The 25,780-nt window shown below is 50.7% G+C and overlaps 1 protein-coding gene across 1 annotated transcript; it reads left to right on the top strand.

The window, feature by feature from the left end:
• Positions 1–3,774: 3,774 nt before the first annotated feature.
• LOC115065684 lies at positions 3,775–9,932 on the top strand. Its single transcript, XM_029547861.1, has 3 exons — positions 3,775–3,949; positions 6,126–6,416; positions 9,490–9,932. Exons 1-3 carry the CDS (start codon positions 3,920–3,922, stop codon positions 9,571–9,573), a joined length of 405 nt encoding a protein of 134 aa, XP_029403721.1. The 5' UTR covers positions 3,775–3,919; the 3' UTR covers positions 9,574–9,932.
• Positions 9,933–25,780: the final 15,848 nt, after the last annotated feature.

The following is a 25,780-nucleotide window of genomic DNA, read 5'->3' as shown; positions in this document are numbered from 1 at the left end:
CTTTCCTAAAACAGACTGGAGCCAGGACAATGGAAGGCCTCAGAGGAAGAGAGCACTCAAAGGGTTAAAAGGCATGTGCAAGGGTCAACACATAGGGAAACACTAAGCAGTTCCGGGTGCAATGCCCTGGGAGGATGCTGTCTGGGGGAGCTTCATGGCAAAGAATTGCTGAGCCTGGGCTAAGAAAAATGAACAGGTAGTGCCAGGCAAGGTGGCTCACACTGTCAATCCTAGCATTCAGGGTTAGAAGAGGGTGGATGTCCGTAAGCTCACAGCTGGTCAGAGCGACACAATAAGATCCTGCCTCAAAAGGAAAGAGTGAGCGGGGTTGAGAGGTGCTGAACATATACAAAAATGGCCTGTCTGTCAGTGTTGATGTACAACCCACGTCAGCAAACATATTTGAACACATCTACCCCACTGTAGGACTGGGGAGATAGCTCAGTGGATAAAATGGCTGTCGTGCAAGCATGCAGACATGAGTTCAAATCCTCAGCATCCATATAAAAGGCCGAGCATGCTGTCTCATGCTTGCACCCCGGGTGACAGGATCAGAAGTTTGCTGGCCAGCCAGTGAGTAAGCTCCAGGTTCAGTGAGAGCAAAATTAAGGTGGAAAAGTAGAGAAAGACACTTGACATGGACCCCTGGTCGCTACTCATGGGTACGCCACACAAACACAGGCTAAATAAATAAATTACTCTGGGCAGCCCATGGTGTCATAGGAAGGACAGACACCTCCCACAGGGGAGGTAGTAAATAGGTCAAGGAGGTTGGAGGTGTGTGTAGGATGGGAGTACACACACGGTAAAGTTAAGCATCTCTAAGGTACCAAGAACTGCCGTTCCATGACTGGCTGGCAAAGGTTTCAGTCTGATGACCTGTGGGTAAAAACTTGAGGGTAGTATGGGCTCACCAGCAGGGCCTTAGGACAAGCCTTCCTGGTGTCTGGTACACACAGCATCAAACCCTGGTTACCACTGCAGAAAGATGACAGAGTAGCGACCAGCAGGGTGCCTGAAGGTCGAGAGAACACTTCTGCCTCGCTCATGGGCGCCCCAGCAGAGAAGCCGCTCCGACTTGAGTGGACTCTGCAATGTCCCCACCCATGGGCCCTCCGGTGCTAGAATGCCTATTCCCAGGTGGTGGTGCTGGGTTCGAAGGTCACAGAACCTTTGGAACGTAGAGATGAGCTGATGGATATAGGCCAGTAGGGGCAGGCCTCTGAAAGTTAGTCCCATCTCCACTAGGTCTCTGCTTCTTGACCAGCCATGATGTGACAGGTCGCACCTGACACTCCCAGCATCTCAGAACGAGCCGCTCCTCCCAGGATGAACTAAAATCACAGGCGAGAGCAGACCTCCTCTCAAGTTGTCTGTGATACATTTCGTCAATCAGTGAGGAAAGTAATTGACAGAGGGTTCAAAAGAGGCCTACAGACGTCACTGAGAACAATGGAAGGGCAAAGGGCGTCATCTAGGAAACTCTAGAATGTTGAAGTTTGTGTGTGTGTGTGTGTGTACACTCACCTATTTTAGTTACACTTTCTATTGCAAGGAAGAGACACTATGGCCACAGCAATCTTATAAAAGAAAACGTTTACTTGAAGCTTGGCTTACAGTCCAGAGCTTTAATTTGTTATCACCCTGGCAGGAAGCATGGTGGCCTGCAGGCAGACATGGTGCTGGAGAAGAGCTAAGCATTCTACATCTGGATCTGCAGACAGCAGGGAGGAAGAGTGACACAGAGCCCAGGGACACAATCCTCCAACAAGGCCACACCTTCTAACAGTGACACTTCCAATGAGCCTTTGGGGGCTTTTTTCACTCAAGCCACCATAGTGCTCATGCTAAGGACTGAACTCAGGTCCACATACTTCCACGGCAAGAACTTTACTGACTGAGCCATCTCCCAGCCCCATGTCTTGACAGCACCTTTATGTGTTATCTCACACACTCAACAGGCCCTTCACAAACGAGGAAGTCAAGACAAGAGAGCATGTGAGCAACTGTGAGAGAGCCACCCAGCTGCTTAGTGACAAAGTTAGGATTCAGAGCGGCCCTCTTCACCTCTGCAGCCTGGGAGACACGGGGCAGGAGCCCCATCGTAAGAATTGCTCAGGCATTAGGCTGAACCGGCTTAAGTCAAGACCGTGAAGCAGGTTAAGAAGCCCGGATTCCATCTCTGGGTTTTGCAGTTGCTGTCTCGGGGTGGGGGTGGGGGGGATGATCACTTTGTTTGGCTCCTCATGGGACCTACTGATGCCAATCAATCCCCAAAACCCTTGTAGCTGCCAAGATGATCATCCGCTGAGGTCAATGTCATCATCCAACTGGCAAAGGGGACGATTGGAACTCACGTAGCAACTCACAGATGCGGGCATACCTTGGTCTCCTCTTTCCATTTTGAACCTTGCAGTCCATCTGGGGTTGGCCATCTTCCTCCCCACCTGCCTCTCTCTCTCACTTGCCATTCTGGCCATAGCCCAGAAGCTCCAAAGCTGGCCACGGTCGCCCCTCTTCTCCCAACACAGCCACATTGTCCCCTGCCTCTGCTGTCCCACCTTGTCCCCTCTTTGGCACACACTTGGCATCCTCTACCTCCCTATAACTCCCTGCATACTTCTAGACCTTTCCAGGACACTGACCAGAATACAGACAACACCCTGGACCTTACACACAGCAGCATCCCAGGCCAATAAAGAAGCAGCGAGAGCAGAGAGGAGAGACAGAGGAAAGTTGGCAGGCTGGAGGGGAATGTTTAAGGAAGATAGTCTAGAAGTCCATAACTGATTACGTCTTCATGTGTTTTTTACACTCTCATGAGTCACTACGAGGAGCAGTTTAAAGGCGGAAAGGCTATGTTGGCTCAGAGTTTCTCAATTCTCCATCCACAGTCACTTCCACACTCTGTTGCTTCCGTGTGTCGTGAAGCAGGATCTCATGGTGGGTAGAGGAGCCCCCAGTGACCTATTTGCCTCCACGAGGCCTCCCTCACCCCCAACAGTTCTCATTGCCTCCTAACAATGGCATCAGGTTATGAATCTTGTCGGTGGCTGACCGCTGACCTGTTGACCAGTCAGAGACTTCACGATCTAACCACTCAGTGATTGGACTCACGAGTTGGGGAGAAACATGAAATTTAGAGAAGATATTTCACACACAAAGCATAGTGGTGATTTGTTGAAGCTGGAGCCTGGGAGAGGCGGATGGTTGTGGCTGGGCTCCATCATGCTGGCTTTAGTCATCACAGCTGATGGCTCAGCCGAGCCCTGAGCACTTTCAGCTCTGCTCAACAGCCCCACTGGGAAGAGATTGGTGTCCCAGGGCTTCTTCTGACAGAGCTAAGATGTAGAGATCTGAGGGATGCATTCAGGGTCCCACACAAAATCGTGGGACTCAAGGCCAGATCTTGAACCCTGACCAACTTTCCGGTGGAGCCTCTCAAAGCTTCTCATTGGACATGGCTGGCAGGAGGGGCAGGCAGAGCCTCCCACACTGTCCTGCTGAGGTGGGCACCCTACATCCTCAAGATCTTCCTTCACAGGTTCCTCCTACCCTGATTCTAAAGAGCTTTCTGTCTCCACTCATTCGCCACGGCACCGGCACCGGCACCACCACCACCTCCCTTTCTTATCAAGGCCCAAATTAGAGAGGCCTGGGCAGAGGTGGGTGGGCTTTAAGAGCAGGCTTGGAAATGGAGAGGCAGGCCCAACCTCTCTCTTTTCCGCCTAATTAAGCCTCAGGAATGTCATGTAGCCACACACACACAGTTTGATTTTAATTGGGGCCTGTGTGCAGGGCTCACCCTAGCTTCGGAGAGCAAAGGCTTTCTCTGATGGGTCTCTGCTCCTGAGCGTGTGACAAGCTCTTGAAAAACCACACGGAACAACCCAGAAATAGCCAGCAGACCAAAGGGAAAATGGTTTGGAGCCAGTTCCACAAAGCGACGGTATGTCTTTACTTATTCAAAAAAAAACGAAGCAGGGGCCCTTAGGCATGACCCCCGAGAGATTGATTCCCCGGCTCTGCGCTGCTGAAGGGGCCTTTGCTTTCCCTCCATACCCTGCCCCCCAAATATGGGAGTCCCAAGGAGAGCCCGGAGCCCCTAACCCCGAAGCTGCCTTTTATCCCGTATCCCTTCCTCTCACATGCCAACCAACACACAAAGGAAGACAGAGCTTGAAAAGCACAACCAGCAAAGAGAAAGAGAACTGGTGAGTGAAGAAAATCAGCCAGGGCCCCACAGGCTAAGAGGCTGCAGGAGGCCCCGATTAAGCTATTCCCACAAGAGCCTACATCTAGGCAGGCAGAAAAAAAAAAAAAAAAGGAGTGGCCAGTCAATAACACCATGCATTCCACCTCTGCTGGCATCTGGAATACCTCGGGGAAGGAATCGGTGGGACACTTTGGAGAGTCTGGCTCCAAGTAGATAGGGATCAGGGCTTGAGGGGCAGAGGGTGGGCAATTGGGATCTCTACGGATAGGTACATAGGGTCTAGCCTATGACAGACACATAAGACCCTTCTCATCTTGGAGGGCACCACAGAGGAACATAGTCTCCACGGGGCTATCAGGAAACATGAAGCCAAAAGTCTCCCGTGTCACCATGCCCACGGGGGATAGGAGGCTTACAGGGACACTATCCATCCAGATTCCCACAGTGTGACCCCGAGGGAACAGTTGTCCATCCCAGAAGTGTCTGTGAGCTGAACACATTATACCAGCTGTTTCTGGGACCCCTGGTGAGTGCACCAACATCTGTCTGAAATGCCGCTGTTCCAACCAGGAAGGTTATGGTGTCCCCATAAGGGACAGCAAAGGCGTGCAGCTCAGGAAGGAAGGGTTCGGAGGCTATCTAACCTGCTATGGAGATAGGAGATAGCTATGTCTCCCTCCAGGACTGCACAGTTCCCTTTAAAGCATTTTAGGAAGCTCTCAGCACCCGGGTTATCTGTGCTGATGTGTTTCTCTCAGAAGCTGTCCCCTGCTCAATCCACACTGTCCCCCGGGCCCCCCTGCTCCATACCACTTGCGACACATTCTGCAGTGGGAAAAGTACAGGAACACAGCCCAGCTTCTCCCCCACAGCTCTTTGGAGAGCTTGCCAGAAGGGGAATGGGAGTCTCAGGGAGCCTGAGTCACTGGCTCAGGGCAGCGATGTGGAGCCTGCTAGAATGCCTCCCCAGGGTTTCTGATGCTAGGGGGTGCCTTAGCCTCTGCTGGCTGCCATACAATGGACCATGGACTGAGTGACTGACAAGCAACTAAAGCGTGTTTCTCCTGGTCCTGGAACAGTCTCCACTGTATCCATGCACAGCAGAGAAGATGTTAGGGCCCCGGAAAGAACCTAAAGTGTGGTTCTTTAAGAGACTGGGAGAGAGGACACTGAAGGCCTCTGAGGGGAAGTCTGACTCCCATCTCCTTCTCCCCAACAAAGCAAATTATAGAAGCTAGAGTTCCATTTCCCCCCAAGGACATGTCAGAGAGCTAGATCTGCAAGCCTCCTTCCCCAGCTTTCTACAAAGCAACTGGCTGTAGAGAGTCTCCAACCCGGGTGGGGGGGGCTGGAGAGATGGCTCAGTGGTTAAGAGGGCTAGCCGCTCTTCCAGAGGACCAGGGTTCAATCCCAGCTGCCACGTGACAGCTCACAACCGTCGGTTAATCCACTTCTTAGGACTCCAACTCCCACTTCCAGACTCCATGGGCACTGGATGCAAGCGATGCACACACACAGACACACACACAGACACACACACACACTCACACTCGCACACACTCACACACACACACTCACACACACACATAAGCCTACATGCAAAATACCCATACACACGCACACTCACTCTCTCTCTCTCTCTCTCTCTCTCTCTCTCTCTCTCTCTCAATCAATCAAATCGTGTACAAAGTCTCTATTCTGTCTTGACATCAGATCCTCATCCTGTTGGGGGAGGGGGAAACAACCAGAAATGACAAGAAGAAGATGAGCATGAATGTTCTGGTACCCATTTTGTTAGGTCTCTTCAGTCCAATGCAATTTCTAGGGAGCCTCCCATTCTTTATCAAACCCAAGCAGAACAAACAAAATCACTGGGCCCTGGGACTCCCGTGTATTTCCCTTATTATAGGGACACCTCCTGAGACTGTGCTGGAGAGAAAGGGTCCCACTCTTCTATCCCTACAAGGACACGAGGGCTCTCTGGTTCTCCTTTGTCAAAGGACTCACCCATGAAGACCTAACAACTTCCTGTTTCGGTTTGAATGAGGTGGATCCTACCCACTCACCCTTTGCCCATGTGTCACAGGCTTGGTCACCAGGATGGTGCTGGCTGGACAGTGGAGAGCCTTCAGGAGATGGAGCCTTCACCAGGGATTATGGGAATTTACTCTCCACGCTCTTCTACGTCCTGGCTCACATGGTAGGTGCTTTACCACTTTCTCCTGTAGTGAAATCCTGTCTTCATTTGAGGTCCAAAGGTATGGGACCACGTAATCTTGGACATAAACTTCTGGAATTAGAGTCCAAACAACCTCAAAAACAAACAACAATAACAGCAAGACGCTCAGGCACATTGCCAGTGGCCCTGCTTTTTCTAGCCATAAAGACATAGGAGAGGCGTACGTCTTATCTATAGAGTGTTAACCTGTCCCTCGGTGATACAGCCGACCGGGCTGGGAACACCATACTTGGCAGCTTTGCCGCAGCTCCTCCAGGGTAGAGGGAGGGGACCTCCCTTGGGAATTCCTGTGTCACCAGAGGCAGCAGTAGACCTTCACAGGAGGACGAGCTGGGTCTGGGGGCTTTGAAATTTCCATGCAAACAGAGCTGAGTCCCTCCAAGAAGAGAGGAAACAGGCCACCACAGCCCTTGTAGTTGTTCAGCAACAAAATACCATGAGCTGGATGGCCCCAGATCAGAAGTTCTGAAAGCAAGGAGTCCAAGGTCAGAGCCAAGGTGTGTGTGGGGTTGGTGGCTTCTGAGGCTGGGGGCAGAGCAGCTCCTGTCTGCCCAGCCTCTGTGGTTAGCACCGATGTTCACTGGTCCTATGTACACACGTTCTCCCCAGGCTCCAGCTACCTTAGGATGGCCTCCCCAGGTCTCTCTCGATGCCCTCTTTGTTCAAGGCAGCTTCTGCCCCAAATCTCCCTTCTCATGAAAACAAGAATCAGCTAGGACTCATACAAATGACCACATTCCATTCATTACCTCTCTAGAGCCCCTCTTTCCAAATGAGGTCCCAGGATTAGGAATGTAATGTGTCTCTTGGAAGAGACACAGAGTCCCTTCATCACAGAGGATGTGTTCCAAGACTCCAGGATCACGGAAACACCAGATATGCATCCCACCTCTGATGAGGTCAGTAAGTTAGGCCGGGGAAGAGACGAGAAAAAGATAGAAAACCACAGCAATACACAGCATGAAAGTCATGTAACTGTGGGCCCACCTTCCGTGCTGAGATGGACCACTGGTAACCAGACCCCAGCGAGCCTTCCTTTTGATTGACAGCTTGTTACAACTGAGACACCCCTGGGAAGAGCATCAAGTTGAGGGTATCCAGATCAGGTTGGCTCGTGGGCACCGCTGGGATGGAGAGACCACGATCGCTTCGACTGAGGGGGTACCCGCCTGAAAGTGTGGCACCTGTCCTAATTTGCCTTCTATTGCTACGCCCAACACCGCAGCCAAAGCCACCTTAGAGACAAAAGGGGTTTATTTCATCTTACAAGACCCGGATCACAGTCCATCCCTGGGGGCAGTCGGGGCAGGAACTCAGGGCAAGAAGTGAAGCGGAGACCATGGAGAAACACTGCTGAGCAGCTTGCTTTATCCAACTCGCCGAGGCAAGTCCATGGCCTGCTCCCTCCGCTATCCCACAGTGATAGACTGTAACCTGGATTTGTAAGTCAGATAAAGCTTTCCTCCCCATATACTGCCTTTGACGTCAGGGCACTTTGTCATAGCAACAGAAATGAAACCCACCCATAGAAGTCCCCAGGTCTCATGTGCAGCCTCTCTTGTTCACCTGTGAGCAAGATTTCCATAAATGTCGGCCGGGTCCCACACAGCCACCCGGCTCCCTCTAGTCCTGAACTGAAACAGATCCACAGTGGATTGCACTGTACACAGGCAGAGCTGGGGCCCTGGGAGGAGATGGGATCAGGCATCGCTGATTTATATCAGGCTCCACCCTTTCCTGTCTCTACCCCTCAGTCAAGCCTACCCTTCCTAAACCCTCATTTCCTCCTAAGTGTAAGGATCGATGAGACCAGGTGTACACACACGGCTGGGTGCAGTAGCTGCTCTGTAAACACTCCTTCCTTCCTAACCTCTTCCCCATACCTTTCTTGGTCCTGGGATTTGTCGCTGGCCCGCCCTTGTTACTTAGACCGTGCAACTATGCCTGTCACTCCTCAGTTGAGTCTGTGCTTTGTTTAGTTCACAAGGTAAAGCATCTCTCAGTGCCTGAGTTTTCAGAAGCCACAGAGGGGTACCTTGCCAACTGACGGGCTGCCTCCTTTGAAAAGGATGCAGGCCAAATACCATGCCTGGAATTGATTGACAGGCACAGTGTCTCCTGGTTCCACAGTGTGCGAGCCTTTGTGTCTGTCCTCCAGAAATCAATCACACTGTGCCTGAGAGCCTTCATCCCAAGGAGCGATGTTCATCAGGGACAGATGCACCAGAGCTTGGTCACTGTGCTTATAGGGAGGGGGACTGTCACTCCTCCACCCCTGGCTGTGGCCAGGCAAGGATGCAGCCCACTTCAAAAAATGGCACTCATATGAGGCTGTTCCTCGCTGGAGCCCTTCCAACTTCCCAGGGGTTTGTAGACTCTGAATCCCAGTTTTATCGGGCCTGGCAGGATTTATTCTTCAAGCCAAAGGCTAGAAAGACTGGCATGGGTTTCCATGTGCCTGCTCTGGTCTCCTGTGATGGGGAGAGCAGAGGGTAAACTAAAGGGGGGGTGCAACCATAGACGCGATCAGCTGACCCTGCACCCTAAACTTGAGGAGCCCTGCCCGGAAGACTCAGGTGTGCGTCCCAGAACCCACACGGCAGCTCACAGCTGTCTGTCATTCCAGTTCCAAGCGATCCAGTGCCCTCTTCTGACCTTGGATCATTCTTTAAGTCCAGGCTAGCCTCAAACTCAACATGTAGCCAAGGATGACCCTGAATCTCTGGTCCTCCTGCCTCTATCTCCCAACTGCTAGGATAACAGGCACCACCACACCTGTGTGACGCAGGGCTGGGGATCAAACCCAGGACTTTACAAATGCCAGACAAACACTCTAGCCACTGAGCTACATCTCCAGCCCCCTTGCTTTCCTTTCTAGAAAGGAAGTCTCTTAAAGCCAGAATACCTGGATCGGTGCAGAAGCTCAGAGAATGCCAGGGGTGGGTGGGTGGTGGGAGCCATTTGTCCTGAAGCTCCCCATTCCAGCATTAGCTCTCAGGTTAACTCTCCTCCTTGATTCTTCATTGGCTTCTAGAAGCTCCTCTGGACGGCAGCATCACCCCATGACACGTTACAAGTTCCACAATTACAGCTTATTTCATATTACATTTCACGGTGACTGCTTGCTGACGACCTAGAGATGTTCTTCACTCCTGCACGTCAGCTGCCTCCTGATCACAGTGCAAAGTGACTCCGGTGCCCATGCGCTGCTGGCCACCAGCTCAGCCAACAGGCCATAACAGCCGTGACCTTGTCCTGGGTGTCAGGGTGACTTGAGTACCACTCCCCACCAACAGTGGAGACTCCTACAGTGGAAGCCTCAAGTTGTATCTGCTTCCAAGAGGGAGATAAAGAGCCAGAGTCCCCGGAGGATTTGAATAACAGCAGAGAAAAAGCTGAGTTAAATAGGGTGGCTTGGGGGCTGGAGGGATGGCTCAGTGGTTAAGAGCACTGACTGCTCTTCCAGAGGTCCTGAGTTCAGATCCCAGCAACCACATGGTGGCTCACAGCCATCTGTAATGGGATCTGATGCCCTCTTCTGATGTGTCTGAGGACAGCTACGGTGTACTCATGGACATAAAATAGAGTGGCTCAGCAATCCCTTGGGTGGAGGCATTACTCCTCCCATGGCCAAGCAGGTCCTACTGTCTAAAGCTCTAGAAGGTTTGAAGAATCCAGCTCTCACAGAGCCAGCTGTGCTGAACTTTCTCACCCCCATTACCCTGCTCTGAGCTGGTTATCACAAAAGCCCTGCCACCCCCTACCCACCCCCACCCACCTGTGGCTATCCACACTTCATCCAGCCCCAGCCTCCAGCTCCACTGTCACCTCCATAGAACAGAGAAGGCATACTCGACACAATGTGTGGATGGGAGAGGGGTATGTTGTCACAGCAACCTGGGAAAACCCTGGGGAACAGACTAAGCCAGGCCCTGCTATTGTGGGGGATGAGGGGTAGTAAGGATGACAGACTAGGGAGATGGAGGGACAGACAGACAAAAATGAAACTTAGCCACACAGCAGGCTTGTTTATAAGTTTATCATCCAGGCACGACTTTCTTTGTGTTCTATGAGGAAATCATAGAACAGATTGTGGTTAGGGAGCACCTCAAGAGCACGAGCCAGGGGTTGACCTTGGGGCTGCCTGAAGCCACATGTGTGTTCTAAACTATATCGTACCAGAGAAGAGGGATGGAGAACTATGAGTGCTTACAAGAAATCGGTGGGAAGGAAAGGAAAAAACAGCTGCCGGGAGCTAACGGGAAAAGACTGAAAGAAAAGCATCTGGAAATGTCAATGCTTGGAAACTTCTAAAAACGATAAAGACCTTTCTTGATGGAATAGTTCTGAGTGCTGGTACCCAACCTAACTTTGAGACAGGGACAGGGAAACAAAGCCAATTAAAGAGGTGCCCCACCACCCAGAATACCCCGGAAGTCTCCCTGCAGCCCACCAGCATGGCCCGCCAACTCCACTCTCCCACCACCATCCAGAGACACGGAGCCCGCCCGCGCGCAGGCGCATTGCAATGCTTGGCTGGTCGGGCTCCGGGGCTCAAGCCTATTAAAATTCTGATGCTCCAGTGGCTGGGGAAGTAGAAAATGATAGGGACTTGAGTGGAGGGAGAGGACACACTCTAATGACATCAATACCCAGGAGCCACGGGCAGAGAGGATGCGTCACACAGGTCACGGGCTGCTCTCTGTCTTTGGCCTGTCTGGGAGAGGTTCCTCCCACCCCGCCCCATGGCCTCGAGGCGATGGCCTCAGCACATTGTTGGCATGAAGTGATAAGCAAGAGGACTTATTATTATCAGTAGCGATAGCAAATATAATGTATGTAATGTGTGTGTGCATATTTGTGTGTGGGCGTGTGGAAGCCGGGGACTGATACTGGTATCCCTCTCAGGCGCTCTCCACCAGTTTCAATTGGCTGTCTAGGGAGCCCCCAGAATCTGCCTGTCCGCACCTCCCCTCCTAGCACTATAATTGCATACACTACCGCACCCCACTTTATATAAGTCCTGGGGTTCACACTCGGGTCCTCGCGCGTGTACGGCAAGCACCTCACTGACAGTCGACTCCCTCCACCCTACACTAATATTTTGCATCTATGTTTTACATCCATAATTTACATCTGCAGAGAGCCTGGTGTTCCTCCACGCGTTTCATACGTAATTCTCTCCCTTCATCCTGACAGGCTGGTGAAGCCAACGGGAAAAATCCCATGTAAGCATGAATACTCTCAATCATCACATAACCATGGTCCCCACCCCCACCTCCCAGGCACAGAGCAGAATTAGCACTTCCCACCCCCAGAGGTTAGCTGTGGCTAAGCCACTTAAAAATGCAGATAAATGATGCCTCAATTGTTAAGAGCACTTACTGCTCTTGCAGAGGGCCTGGGTTTGTCAAAAGACTCACGGCTGTCCGTAAGTCCATTTTTAGGGGCTCTAATAGCCTTTTCTGCCCTCTATAGGTACCCGAACTGCATATGGTACATATAAACCCTCACAGATGCCCACATATAAATAAGTAAGTAAATTAATTAATAGTTGTTTTAATGTAAATGAAGCCTTTCCTCTATAAGCCCCATGCCCACCCCCATATGACTTAGTTCCCTGGGGCAGACTCAGAGCAGAATGGCCAAGTATCTGGCAGTAGATGGATGCTCGTCCCTACAGCAAACAGCAGTCACTACGGCTAGTACAGAAATGATTCCCAACTCCACCAAACTTCACACTTGCCTGAGGTCTCCTAGCCTGGGCTAACCAGGCAGGAGGCTCGAACCATCACGAATTAGACAGGGCTTGACAAGTTAGGCAGAATGGGGACTGAATCCAGAGAAGCTCCGCCTGCCTGCACTAGCTTGAGGCCATGAACAAGTGACTTAAGGTGCACATGAAAGAACCACTCCACAGAGTAGTTAGGCTTGACAGATGTGGTACCCTTGGCTCTAACAAGCGCCCAAGAAGTGTTCGTCCCTGCTGACCCGTGTTCCATTCACTCTGCTGGTTCTGTTTCCAGGGGTTTCCATACAGCTCAGGAAGTTCAAAGGTGACTCAGGGTCCCCCAGACTCCAGCTGAGGTGACTATTCCACTACCGTCAGTTAAATAGTGCTTTCATCCCTGCCTGGGCTTGGAATCCAGAAGGCATCCCCTTTGTGTCCGCCTGGGACATTTTTCATTTCAAACGTATTGTTGTCTTGGACAATGGCATAAAGCAGAACATAGCTGGCTCCTGAGAATAGAAGGAGACAGTGAAAAGGCCCCCCGAATACCTTGGCACATTTGAGTGGCAGCCTCTCTCCTGGTCCTCAGAGCCACCTGCTCTTGGTGTCAGCGGGAGAGGGCCTGGTAATTAATTTTTAAATTTGCTATTATCATGTATTTAGGCAGCAGACTGAACTTCCAAGTGATTTTGACCTTTCAAAATGTTACAAGCAATATCATTTCTCTCCTGGGTGAAGGGCACTGACCCAGAGACTATGAAACAGCAGCCTGGATGGGGGCAGTCATTCTCAACCCACTCCCCTCCGCCCACTTTGCTTCATCCATCTTCTATATAAAAGGAATCCTCATGCCCGTACCCTTTAGTTTTCTATGAAATCTCCTTTACGGCCTTCGTCTTCCACACTCAAAGTGGCCATCACACTTTCTTTTTAATTTGTGGTAAAATGTGCATGACATAGAAGTAGGCACCTTAGCCATTGTGTGTTTGTGCACATGGGACCTCATGTGCACGAGGGCAGAGGCCAGAAGACAACTTTAGGAGCCAGTCCTCGGGTTATTATCCACCTTCCTCACTGAGATGGGCTCTCCCGCTGGTCTGGAGCTCACATGTCGGGCTAGGCTGGCTGCCCACCAAGCCTAAGGGATCTGCCTGTGAACTTCCATCTTCCTAGCATAGGATCTCAAGCATGCACCACCACGCCCAGTTCTCCTTCCTTCCTTCCTTCCTTCCTTCCTTCCTTCCTTCCTTCCTTCCTTCCTTCCTTCCTTCCATTCTTTTCTCTTTCTTTTCTTTTTCTTTTTCTGGTTTTTTTTTTTTTTGAGACATGGTCTTCCTATGTAGCCCTGGCTATCCTGAAGCTCTCTATGTAGACCAGGCAGGCCTCTAACTCACAATAGCCTCCTGCCTCTGCCTCCCAAGTGCTGGGAGTAAAGACATGCACAGCCATGCCCAGTTTTCTTAGGTCGGTTCTGAGTTTCAAATCTGGATCCTCAAGCAACCAACCATGACCCAGAGAACTTTCCCATCTAACCATGCTGACACCTTGTAGCTCCCCAGACCTCGTCACCCCTACTTGATCTCTCTCTTTCTCTCTCTCTCTGTCTCTTTGTGTGTGTGTGTGTGTGTGTGTGTGTGTGAGAGAGAGAGAGAGAGAGAGAGAGAGAGAGAGAGAGAGATTGATTGATTTGGGTCCATGTAGTGACTCACATCAGTGGAGCTGGAGTTACAGACAGTTGTGAACCACCTGGTGCCAGGAATTAAACCTATGTCCCCTGGAAAAGCAGCCACTGCTCTTATCCACTGAGCCATTGCTACAGCCCAGTATATCTTTTTGTGACTGGATTGTGTCTCTCTGTACCTGTTCTCAATGTCCACTTGTCTCTGTCCAAGCCAGAATTTCCTTCTTCACTGCAGTGGATAAAGGCCCTTCACACGCGAACCGAGGTGGGAGGTCCTGAGCTGGCAGCAGCTTCTTCTTTCGTTTGTTTTAGAAGGCTTTCTCCACCCATCCTTTACTGGATCCTCTCACAAGGCCCAGAGATTTCACAACTCCCTCAATGACCACTGTCGTGAGCACACTGGGTCACAAACACAGATGAACACATTTGCATCTTTCCACAGTGTATACTGGATTCCCAAGGTATAATGGTCTCATTGGCCACAATTTACCAGATTCCTATTTTCTTTGATGGCCTTGGCTGAGGCAAACACAGATCCTTTCATTACAACTTTATTAATATTAACTCTCAGCTCATCATACATTGCAGAGCATGTACACACGCACACACGCACACACACACACACACTTGTATGTGTAAATATGGCTCTCAATATGTATATGTATAGGTTATAGAATAACTACAGAAGATTAAGTGGCCATAACAGAATTCAAGAGGTTGCAGAGGCCCGAGAAGCAGGGGAATCGATAGAAGTACAAATGGAGTCTGTGGAAAGCAGAATGAGCTAACACACCAAGGGGAGCTGCTGAGGTTGTCAGCCAGAGTCAGGCTGCGGAGTCAGAATGGAGCTGCAGGAGTGAGGTGAAGTGAGGGTTAGGATAAGGTCCAGACAGATGGATGGATGGACGGATGGACAAGTGGACAGGCAGCAGTCGAAAAGGTCACATCAAAATCAGGGATAGATCCAAGCTGAAGGCCCTGAACCAGTCATGAGTTCTCTGCCTGTCGGTCCCTTAATATAAATACCAGAGTGTCGGGTGACATGGGGACCATTGTCATCACAGTATTGGGCATTCTCTTCTTTAGGGGCACAGGGAATGGAATTATACTCTTTCCCTGGTATGTTCAGTAAGTTCCTGGTTTCCCCGATATAATTTCAATGTGTGTTTCTATACTCCCAATTCACCTGGATAAATTTGTATGGTGGCTCTCTTTCCTTTGCCAAGAAGAAGCCATGCGTCACTTTGTGCCACGTGGGTGATTCTCGATAGACGGTGGCATTTATGCATCCACCCAGGTACAGAGTCATTCTCCATCTTCAAAATGGAGTCAGAAGCTACTTATAACATGGAGTCTGTCAAGACACAGTACAGTCTGGAAAAATCACTGTTTTACACGGTGTGGAATAAATCAGAGTAGGTCATAGTCTGGTCTCAACAGCCGAGCCTCTGCGAAGCTTCGTCTGAGCCCACCCTGCTACAGCACGCTGGCCCACCCATGGCCTCCTCCCTGAGAGCAGAACTGACTCCACCTTGGCGGGGGTCCATTTCACTCTAGTTAATGCCCTTCTGCACCCTCAGCAAGGCTTCCCGTGAGGCCCGCTGATCTCAGGGCGTGGCACACCCTCTTACAGACCTCTGGAAGAGAACAGGAGAACTCGCTATCCCAGTCTTCACCCCAGGAGCTCCGACAGCTTCCTTCCCTTCTTCCCTATAGCACAGGATGACCATCAAGGGGACACAGCAGACAGAAGCCTCGGATTTACATTACAGCCACTCATGATGAGCCTCGATGCAGGCTCAGCAGTCATCTCCCCACTGAGAAAGAGTTATGGGGGAGCAGACACCCACTGAAACTGGAGAGGGGTGTCTCCCTCCCTCTTAAGTTTGGTTACCTGCTCAGGCATGGCGTGGGGGAATCTGAAGATCACATTGCCTTTCTTCCCCCTGGCAGGGGACAGGATGGGATGCAGAGGCAGGAAGGAGAAACACATGAGACAGGGAAGAGGCTCCAAGCTTAGGGTCTTCCCACTGCTCCTGTCACAGTGGGCTTGGGGACCCCTTCTCAGAGTCCACATCTGTCACCCTCCATGCTCCATTCTGGATGACCTGTAAGGAGGAAGCTGATGGTGGCAGTCTCAAGCTGTGCGAGTTCTCCACCAGAGCCCCATGGCCACTGATGACACGAAAAGGTAGGAGAGGTAACTACGGCCTTGATGGCAGACTAGAGACCTTGTTGCCATATAGATCATTCTGGGTGGTCATGTATGGGATGACAGGAGACTTGTTTTCCCAAGGTGGAAGGGGACACATTCAAGAAGCCTGGTCTTCAGGGACAAGCTCTCCAGGAAGGAGGGAGGCACACCAGGCAGAGAGGACAGGTTGTTCATGGCTGAACGGGATACCCTCAGGGAAAGGCCAGCTGGTGAATAAATAGCAGGAGATGTTCCAGAAAGCAAGGGGCACGGGGGCAGCGGGCACCGTCTTCAAGACCCTGGAGGACAAGTTCGGGAGTCTAAACTTGGACTTGCAAGCAGCAACAGAAGCCGAGAGACTTTAAGAGATGATCAGGGGTGTTAACCCCTGCTGGGTGGCTGCAAGGGAGCCAGGGGCAGCAGCTGGAAGCCATGGGGGACACTAAACCCAATTGACTGGAGCAGAGAGGAAGATTGGCAGGAAGTACTTCAGGGAACAGATGTGCCCCTAGTTCCGTAGGCCCTCAGAGAAGTGGATTTGTTGCCTGCCACCACATACCTGGGTGGAGGAGACATCGTACACACCAACTGTTGGGGGATGACTTCTTGCTACCCATGGCGGCTGTGAAGGGGACATAGAGTTGGGTGGACTTTTGAATGAAGCTGAGATGCCTGGGTCTAGTCTAATCCACTGAGTGAGCCCTGGGGAGCTCTTTAGGATATCTGGAGCCATTTACTTTCTACATTAGTACAGACTCTTACCTCCTGTGCTAAACAAGTCCTTTGTGAGTGTCATACTTTGAAGGGACATCCAAGCCTACCTCCTCATGCTACCATGTGATCTAAAGCAAGCCCTCAAGATCTCGGCATTTCTGTAAGAACGTCTCCTTCTTCAAAGCAGTAGGACCCAGATCTTCTAAGGTAGGAGGGAAACAAGGAGGGCGCCATACTCTTCCTGGGAAGGGGAGGGGAACGTGGGACAGCTCTTCTTTGTAATTCACCATGGGGAGAGCCCATGTTGTCATGGCCACACTGATCTGAGAGGTACATAGTCTGGTAAGAACTGGACACATGCCAGTTATCCCAAAGCCTGGGTTAAGTACCAAGAGGAAAGTGAATATAGACAGAAAGATGATATATGATACATAAGACATCCTAGGGCACACCATAGCCTACATACTGCATCAAGAAGCCCTGCTCCAGTTGCACACACTCGTAAGAAAAAGGAGACTTAGTGGCATTCATGAGCAAGTTCATATGAACTCCAGATCCTTGGGAGGGGGGGATGTGCATGTACACTCCTGCAATGGCAGCCATCATGCTGGTGTAGTTTATACCATGGTACCTAGATAGCTAGTACTATAGATCAGGGATACTTTTTCCCCCAGCAAGCTGGCGGTTAAACCAGTTGTTCTGGTTAGTTTTTATTGGCAACAAGACACAACCCAGAATCACCTGGGAAGACCGTATCTCAACTGAAGAGTTGCTTTGATCAGATTGGCCTTGTGGCCATGTCTGTGAGAAATTGTCTTGGTTGATGGCTGACATGGGAGGGCTCAGTCCACTGTGGGCAGCACCATCCCTTAGGCAAGTGGGCTGGATAAGAAACCTAGCTGAGCATGAACCAGGAAGCAGCCTTCCTCTGTGGTTTCTGCTTTAGTTCTTGTACAAGTTTCCGCCCTGAACTCCCTTCATGATGGACTGTGACCTGGAAACATAAGCCAAAATAAACTTTCTTCCTCTAAGTTGCTTTTGAGTAGAGTGTTTTATCACAGTTACAGGAAGCAAACTAGAATACCAGTATATCTCTGGCCAATAGCACAGGCCTTCCCTGTGACATGGGTGATTCTTCCTCTAGGAAAAGAGAAACAGGTTCAAGAGAAAGCAATCCACAGATCTGTCCCAAGGCACATGCAAAGCTGTTCAGAGCAGCTGGGCCCATCACAAGCCAAGTGGCCACTTATATTTTGAGCAACCAAAGCAAGAACATGAAGGTGCCAGATCACTGTCAACTTGAAGCAAGGATGGCAGAGCAGTGAACAGGCATGAGCCAAGAGCTTCTGTGTCACCTCAGACTCCAGGTTGTAAGTTCAGAACCAACCTTACATTAGTCAATAACAGAGGCTCAAGGAATAGCGTCAGAGGACACACCAGAGCTTCCAGGCACAGCCCTGTGCATCCCACACCAAGGAGCAATGCTGCCCTAGCCCCACCCTGGGGGATTGTCTGGCCCTCCAGGGACTTGCTTTCAATGAATCTTGGTGTCCAAAGTTCTCACCACAGTAGCTTCTACACCAGGAGCTGACCTGGAAACCAACATGGCTGCCATTAGAGAAAAGAGAAGAATAAAGGTCCCTCGCCCTCAGTCCTACTGCCACGTCCAAGCTCAAGTGTGCTCTGCCTCCAGCAGCAGGAAAACGGGGAAATCCTGTCAGTACTCACGATATAATGGGCCATCTTCCCTGGCCACAGATAGGGCTTTGGGTAACCCAAATAATAAGTGACCACACATCCTGTTACCAATGCAAATGACAGCTCTTGTTCCGAAGAAAAGAAAAGATCACTTGTTCTAAGCTAAGTATGGGTGACCAGTCTGAATGCATACCTGAATAGCATCCTGATGTGGAAGAAGTTACATGAACTTTTATACTCACCGACTAATCTAGTGATAAAGCAAGGCATTTTCCAAACACATTGGTAAGAGCATCAGGCACGGGGGTTACAGCCCAGAGGGGAAGCCTCTGCTATGGGTTTTCACATTATGTGGTGACACTCTTCTCTCTAGGTGGCCCAAGTTAATTTTCTTTCTCAATCAGCAATACTTCATCTCCCCATGATCAGGACAGCTGGGCAATCCATCCATCTTCTGGATTTCCAACACAGATGTGGCTTTTCCAGGAACCTTCACTTATAACAGCATCCCTGCCTTCTAAGGCTTTTGTGTCTAGCTGAGGGCATAGCTGAGGTATCACCATGCTTAAAATCATCAGGGCCTTGTCTTCTGCTCACTCTGGGAGCAGCACCTGGAGCCTAAAAAATTGTGACTTGTTGCTCATTGAGTATTGAGTTATCATTGACCCTGCCTACTCAACCCCAGTGCTCTACTTGGACCTCCAAAAGCATAATTGATGCCAGGTCAGCCTGTAGCATCTCATTCATTCATTCATAATCATCTCTTGAATATCCCAGGGCAGGGGTCCTAGATGGGAGAAGGGCACAGCTTCCCAAAAGCATGAGCTCAACACTAGAAGGAAGATGAACGGAACGGTAGGGTCGGCGATCCTCTCAGTGTGTGACCTTAGGTGTTTGACCCTTGATGGGGTCCAGGAAGACAGACAGGAGGACCCAGTGAGGACCAGGATGTTGATGCTGTGTCTACCAGAAATCCAGAGGTGAGGAACAGGCAGGTGTCTGTCCTGCTTTGAGGCCTGAGGAAGTCTTTACAACAGCGCAAAAGCTGATGTTTGCAAAAGACTGCTAGAATGCTAGACATCATACAGGGGTGGTTAGCTCTGTTGTTTCCTTCCTTCAGGGGTGGCTGTTCTTGCCCACATTTGACAGGTTCAGAAGGAAGAAGCAACTTTCCTCAAGCTTGTATGAGGACCCTGGCTCAGGACCTGGACCTATTCCCATAAAGAGAACTGGGATGCTCTGAGAAAGGCAGGCAGGGTTTTCAGTGACAGTCTGGAGAGGCCCTGGGTGGTCAGTGAGCATTGGGGACAAGTCAGGAGTAAAGAGAGCCACTGTGGCAGGAACCAACACAGGATTTCCCTAGATATGCCAGTTGTCTGGACTGTCTCTGGGAGCCTTGCAAGAGAGAAAGCCATTAAACCCTGGGATGAGTTTGAGCCTTGGGCTAGTGATAGAGGCCTAACCCAGGACCAGCATCTGGCTTCTTATGAGCTGTGGCTGGGGTTCCAAGGCCAGCAGCTTCCAGGCCAGGCTGTGACTACCGTGAGACTTCAGTCACATTTCCTCATCTGTGACAGCAGGATAATGACTTTGAAGGCATCACATTTGGACAAAGTGAAATGGATTGTGGGAAATGCCCAGGCTGAGTTCTACGACCACATAGGAAATCTCAACGGCTGGTCACAGAGATATTCACTGACCATGTTAAATCCAACCAAACCCATCTAGATACCGACAGGACATCAAATGTTCTTGAGAACTTGAGCGAATGTGAGCAGTCGGGGGAAGGGGCAGTCCCCTGGTGTTTGTACGTGAATTCCCCAAGGACCTCCAGGTCATGCCTCTTCTCAGCTACATTTTATTAAAAGCAACGGATTCATGGAGCTGGGGATATTATTGCGTGATCAGGAGCTCTGGTCGTTCCTCAAGACAAACCGGGTTGGGTTCCCAACACCCACATAGTGCTTACAACAGTCTATAACTCCAAACGACCTGACTCTCTTCTTGGGTCTCCTCAGGGGAACCAGGAATGCATGTGGTTACACATACATACATGCAAGCATAGACGTAAATTAGAAATATAAATATACTCATATATTTATATAAATAAATAAACAAATGTAAATAAATATATTCATATAAATAAACAAATCTTGGTTTTTAATGGCAAATTTACAAGGTTCTTTTAAATAAATTCTGATGGGTCTGTGTATGCTCTGGCCTCATTGCCCAGCATGTTCAGCCTTCCCAGTCTCATTTCCATGCTCTGGGCAAGAACTGCGGAGAACATGGCCCCTGACACCCCAGTTATATTTCCATTATCATTCTGATGTCCACACCAGGACAACTACTTGTGTTGCCAGGCCCTGGCATGGCTCCCTGTCCCAGGGAGACCCCAGTAGCCCTGATGTATCTGCTCACCCTGCTCTGAGTGTTTCCTGTGCCCACATGCTGGGCCGTGCCTACCTCCAACTGCTCTTTCCTGGAGACTCATAGAGCTAACTCTGTCTCCCGCAGCACCAGCCTGACCTGGTCTGGACCCCTCTGCGTTTGAGGGAAATTGTCTTAAAGTTCATCTTTTATCAGAAAGGACCCTGCACCTGCCTGCCACCAAGGTGGTGGACAAGCATGGCATGTTGCTTTCCATTTTAATAATGGTTTTTTAAAACCAAGATATAAAATAAAAAGGGTCGAAGCCAGGTTTATACTGTCGGTTTTCCTTTCTCAGCCCCCACCCACAGCTCTTCTGCCTAAACCACCAAAGTAGACACATCTACTGTGTATTCTAAGTTCTCCTCCCTTCCTCATCCTCCCTCCCTCCCTCCTCCCTCCCTCTTCCCTCTCTCCTTCCCTCCTCCCTCCTTTTTTCTTCTTTTCTCCCTCCCTCCCTCCTTCCTCCTTCCCTCTCTTCCTTTTTCTTTTTCTCTCTCTCACTCCCTCCTTCCTCCCTTCCTTCTTCCCTCCTCCCTCCTCCCTCTCTCCATCCTCCCTTTCTTCCTTCCATCTATTGCCACACTTGGCAGTGCATGTGCCATGTTTCATTTAAGAATGGTTCAGATGCCCCTTGCAGATCTTTCACTCTCAGGCCACACAGATAGAGTCTGTCCCCTTTGGTGGCTTCTTGGAATTCCAGGATACCCAGGGGAAATGCCTCATTATCAGTTTCAACCCCATCTTGATGGAAGCTTGGGTTGCTTCCATGACTGCTATAAGTAGCTTTGTGTATTTGTTCATTTGGGGGATGCAGTCACTGGGTCAAAGGTCACAGGCCTCCCTGGACACCACTTACTGGCTCAACTCCTCAACCTGCTGGGATACCCTGCCAGCCCTAACACTTCTCCATTTCTCTTAAGCTTCCAGATAAGCCTCATAGCCAACCCCACTCAGGCTGCGACAACCACTCTTCCACTCATTCATCCATCCATTCATTCATCCATCCATCCATCCATCCCTTCTCTCCTCTGGTCCAGATCCTGGGCCCAGTGCTGAGCACTCACATAAGGCCATACCCAGCCTTCAGAGCCTTCGGGATAGGCCTAGATCCTCTTCCTCCATGAAATCTCCGTGCTTCCTATGCGGCCTTCAGTCTCCTCTCCAAGCCCTACAAAGCCATCTACAGATAACCTGCATACCTTCACCTGGGAAACAGAGACACACAAAGGAGCCCTCTGAGGAGATCTGTTCTATAGCCAGAGTCACAGCACCCCTCCCTCCATTCCAGAAACCACCCCTGTCCACCCCTGATGGAAGAAGGGCTATGGGGATTCCTGTCCTGGGCACTTGGAAAGGCTGAGATGTCAGGCAGAGGGTTCTGGGTTCAGAAGATACAGAGTTCAGCCTAGGCCCACACACCACGACAGGCTGTGGGACGGTAATGACAGCCATGGCAGGCAAGCCAGCCCATGGCTTAGAGGTTGAGACTGCCCCAGAGATGGGTCAGTGCTAGAATCGAAAGTCTTAGAAGAAGGCCCAGGAGCTGCCTTCCCTCCCTGAGAGCTCCCTGAATCCTCCCAACAAACTGATGTTCCTCCTCGACCTTTCTGCTCCCCAGCAGAAGGCCCCTCCAGCTCAGTCTATAGCTCCTGGTCCTCTGCTCCCATCCTGCGGTGCTGGAGACCCTTGTCAGCCCCAAGCAAGAGCTGAGCATGTCACATGGTTCTCGACAGGCCCTTGAGGAAGCCACATAGCACACCATCTTCACCATAGAGCTGCTTCCAATGCCACTGAATTGAAGCCTACATGGCCTTTGTCTTAGAGTTTTACTGCTGTAAATAGATACCATGACCAAGGCAAGTCTTATAAAGGACAACATATATTTGGGGCTGGCTTACAGGTTCAGAGGTTGAGTCCATTATCATCAAGGCAGGGCATGGCAGTTCTACATCTTCATCTGAAGGCTGCTGGGAGAATACTGGCTTCCAGGCAGCTAAGATGAGGGTCTTAAAGCCCACGCCCACAGTGACACACCTCCTCCAACAAGACCACACCTCCTAATAGTGTCGCTTCTTGGACCAAGCATAGACAAACCATCATAGCCTTTGTTTCTAGAAAGTTCTCAAAGCCATAGTGCAAGTCCCTGATGTAGCTCTTAATCCTTTGTCCTAGGCAAGCATGGCGGCACATTTGCAATCTCAGATCTTGGAAGGCAGAGGGGAGGGTGCAGGGAGCGTGGATGAGGCCTGAGTTATGAAGTCTCAAAAACTCAGGAAAAAAAGAAAGTCTTGAATCCCTGTTTCTCTGGCAGCCAAGAGGATGGGTCTGCATGGGACTATTATTGAGAAATGGAAGGCCCTGGAAACTCATTGAACAGGGCAGCTGCATAGGCTGTACCACCCATGGCAGCAGGATCTGTGCAAGCTGAGCCCAGATGTGGGAAGCCGCCTGACTATGGCTCCCTTCACTGACATTTGAGCTCTGGGCTGGGCCCTGGAGGCCATGGGTAATGAAGACAGCTTCGCTCTATAGCCAGCACAAGTTTACTGTCCTTAAGCGGCTCTTGCAGCAGGGGACAAGAACACAGTGTCTCCCGGAGCACAGTGGCTGAGGCTTACATAAGTTAGACAGTAGGAGGGTTTCCTCCCACAATGACACCACACAGCCTGCCGGGCTCCATGCTCCACCCGGTCATCATGATGAGCAGGGGCACAATCAGGAGACAGGAGCATTCCATGACCCTTCTCCTCAAACTGACAGGGCCATCTGCATCCCTGTCACATCCTCGTGGACTCCTAGAATGTGGGGTACACTTGCCTGTCACTTGAGAGCTTTCCAGTTCCATGCCACCCCAGCATCTCGAGGTCCTCCCCCAACTGCCCTGCTGTGACAACACGGTGAAACCAAAATGACATCATTCTCTTGAGGGCTGAGTAGTGACTCTGAGCTGCATGGCCCTTCTACAGATATGATCCACTGATGGCAGCAGTACCCAGCAGGATGCGAGCCCAAAAGACCACTGGATGGGCCACATTGCTCTCAGATCTTTTCCCCCTTTAGTAGAGAACTCATGGGGGCAAGGTTCCTTCATGCCCTCAGGGCAGGGCAGCTGGCCTCCAAGGAGCAGGTCCCAAGAGCTGAGGAGCCCCTCAATGTAGTGGTCTAGTTGGTAGAGCTCCTGTCTGATGTAACTGAAGTCCTAGGGCCCAACATTCAATAAACTGGGCATAGTGATGCATACCTATAGTCCCAGCTCTTAGACATGGAGGCAGGATGAACAGAGGCTAGAGAGAGAGTTCAAGACCAGCCTGGCTTACATGAGATGAGAGAGAGAGAGAGGGGGGGGGGGAAGAGGAGGAGGAAGAGGAGGAGGAGGAGTTTTTGGCAGAGCTCAGAAAACAGTGAAATAGAGCATTTAGGCTCCCTAAGTGGAAAGGCAGGGGGCAACAGAGGACACCCTAACTGACCTGAAAGAGTGGACAGACGACCAAGATGTTAAGCCCCTTCTGATGGCACCAAGATCTGCCAATCGTAAGAGACTGGTGGAGCAGATCTTTCGTATTCACCCCAGATGCTGGGGGGCGTGTCCTGTCGGGGAGGCAGGTAGGGAGCCAACCCTTTCCCCACTCAGTCAGCGAGCCACCTTACCACAGAGGGGTTGAGGCTAGGAAGTTCTCAGAGAGTAATGTCTGGATTCCTGTGGCTCAGAGCCTGAACGCAGACAACTGAAGGCCAGGGCTGACCTGGTCCCGGAACCCAGGGGAACATCAGCCTGTTGGCGGCACTGGAGAGGCAGTGCCAGTCAAGAGAAAGAGGCCTGAGGAGGCAGCAGGCCGAAACCATTAAGCAGAGCCCAGGGGAGGGAGAGGCCCCCCTTGGGGCCATTAAACCCAGTCATTAATTTAAGGAGTAGAACCTTCCCTAATAATAGCCATGGGCTGTCCCCAGAGGCTTCTGGAAGGTTGTGTGCTGCTTGTCAGCTGCAGGTAACGAAAATGCCATCAGCATCTTACAGCCTGGTCCTGGGATTCTGTTTTTATGTTCTGAAGCCAGGATAAATGGCCCTGATCACTTTTATGATGCTAATGTCACTGCAGAAGCTTCGAATGAAAGATGTGTGTGTGTGTGTGTGTGTGTGTGTGTGGTGTTTACTGGGCGCATTAAAAAAAAATTCTGCACAAAGAAGATGCAGCTGAGCTGAGAAATGGTTCTGCCTACCTTGGAACTGGGCTACTCACACGGGTCTTGTTTAACCAAGTCCATCTCTGTGGTACCCATGTGAAGGCCTTGGCATCCCAATGAAAGATGGCTCTCAGGGGATAAAATGCTTGCCTTGCTAGCGTGAGGTCCGGAGTTTTGATCCTCAGCATCCACACATTGTGGCAGGTACCTGAACTCTAAGGGGGTTGAGAGGAGAGAAAGGAAAGGACTATCCTAAAGTTTCCCTGACTAGTCAGCCTAGCCAAAATGGTGAGCTCTAGGTTCAGTGGGACAAACACACACACACACACACACACACACACACACACACACACACACACTCAAGATGGAGCACAATAATGGAAGAAGTCATTCAACATGCACCTCTGGTCTCTACACATGCACATGTGGGCATGAACATCTACACACACTCACACACACACACACACACACACACACACACACACACACTTTGGGGGGGGGTGAGGGCAGTGCTCCAGATGAGCTATAGTTCTGCCTCCATCCCACAGTATCCCATAGGGAAGCAAGTGTCCTGGATCCACCAGGAGTTCGGCCAAACAACTGGTCTTGGGCAAGTTGGCCCGTCACCAGCTGCCCCTGTGCAGCAGGAAACATGGGGCTTCAGAAAGAGCCCAACTAGCTCACTATGAGTG

Source organism: Mus pahari, chromosome 17, assembly GCF_900095145.1.
Source record: "Mus pahari chromosome 17, PAHARI_EIJ_v1.1, whole genome shotgun sequence".
NCBI classification, from domain to species: Eukaryota; Metazoa; Chordata; class Mammalia; order Rodentia; family Muridae; genus Mus; species Mus pahari.
The sequence above is the reverse complement of the archived record's forward strand: the minus strand, read 5'-3'. Positions and strand labels throughout refer to the sequence as shown.

Coding starts and splice junctions, on each gene's coding strand:
- LOC115065684 (XM_029547861.1), top strand. CDS start 3,920: ATGGTTTGGAGCCAGTTCCACAAAGCGACG. Junction 3,950..6,125: donor GCCAGTTCCACAAAGCGACG/GTATGTCTTTAC, acceptor CCCTTATTATAG/GGACACCTCCTGAGACTGTG. Junction 6,417..9,489: donor TCTACGTCCTGGCTCACATG/GTAGGTGCTTTA, acceptor ATTGGCTTCTAG/AAGCTCCTCTGGACGGCAGC.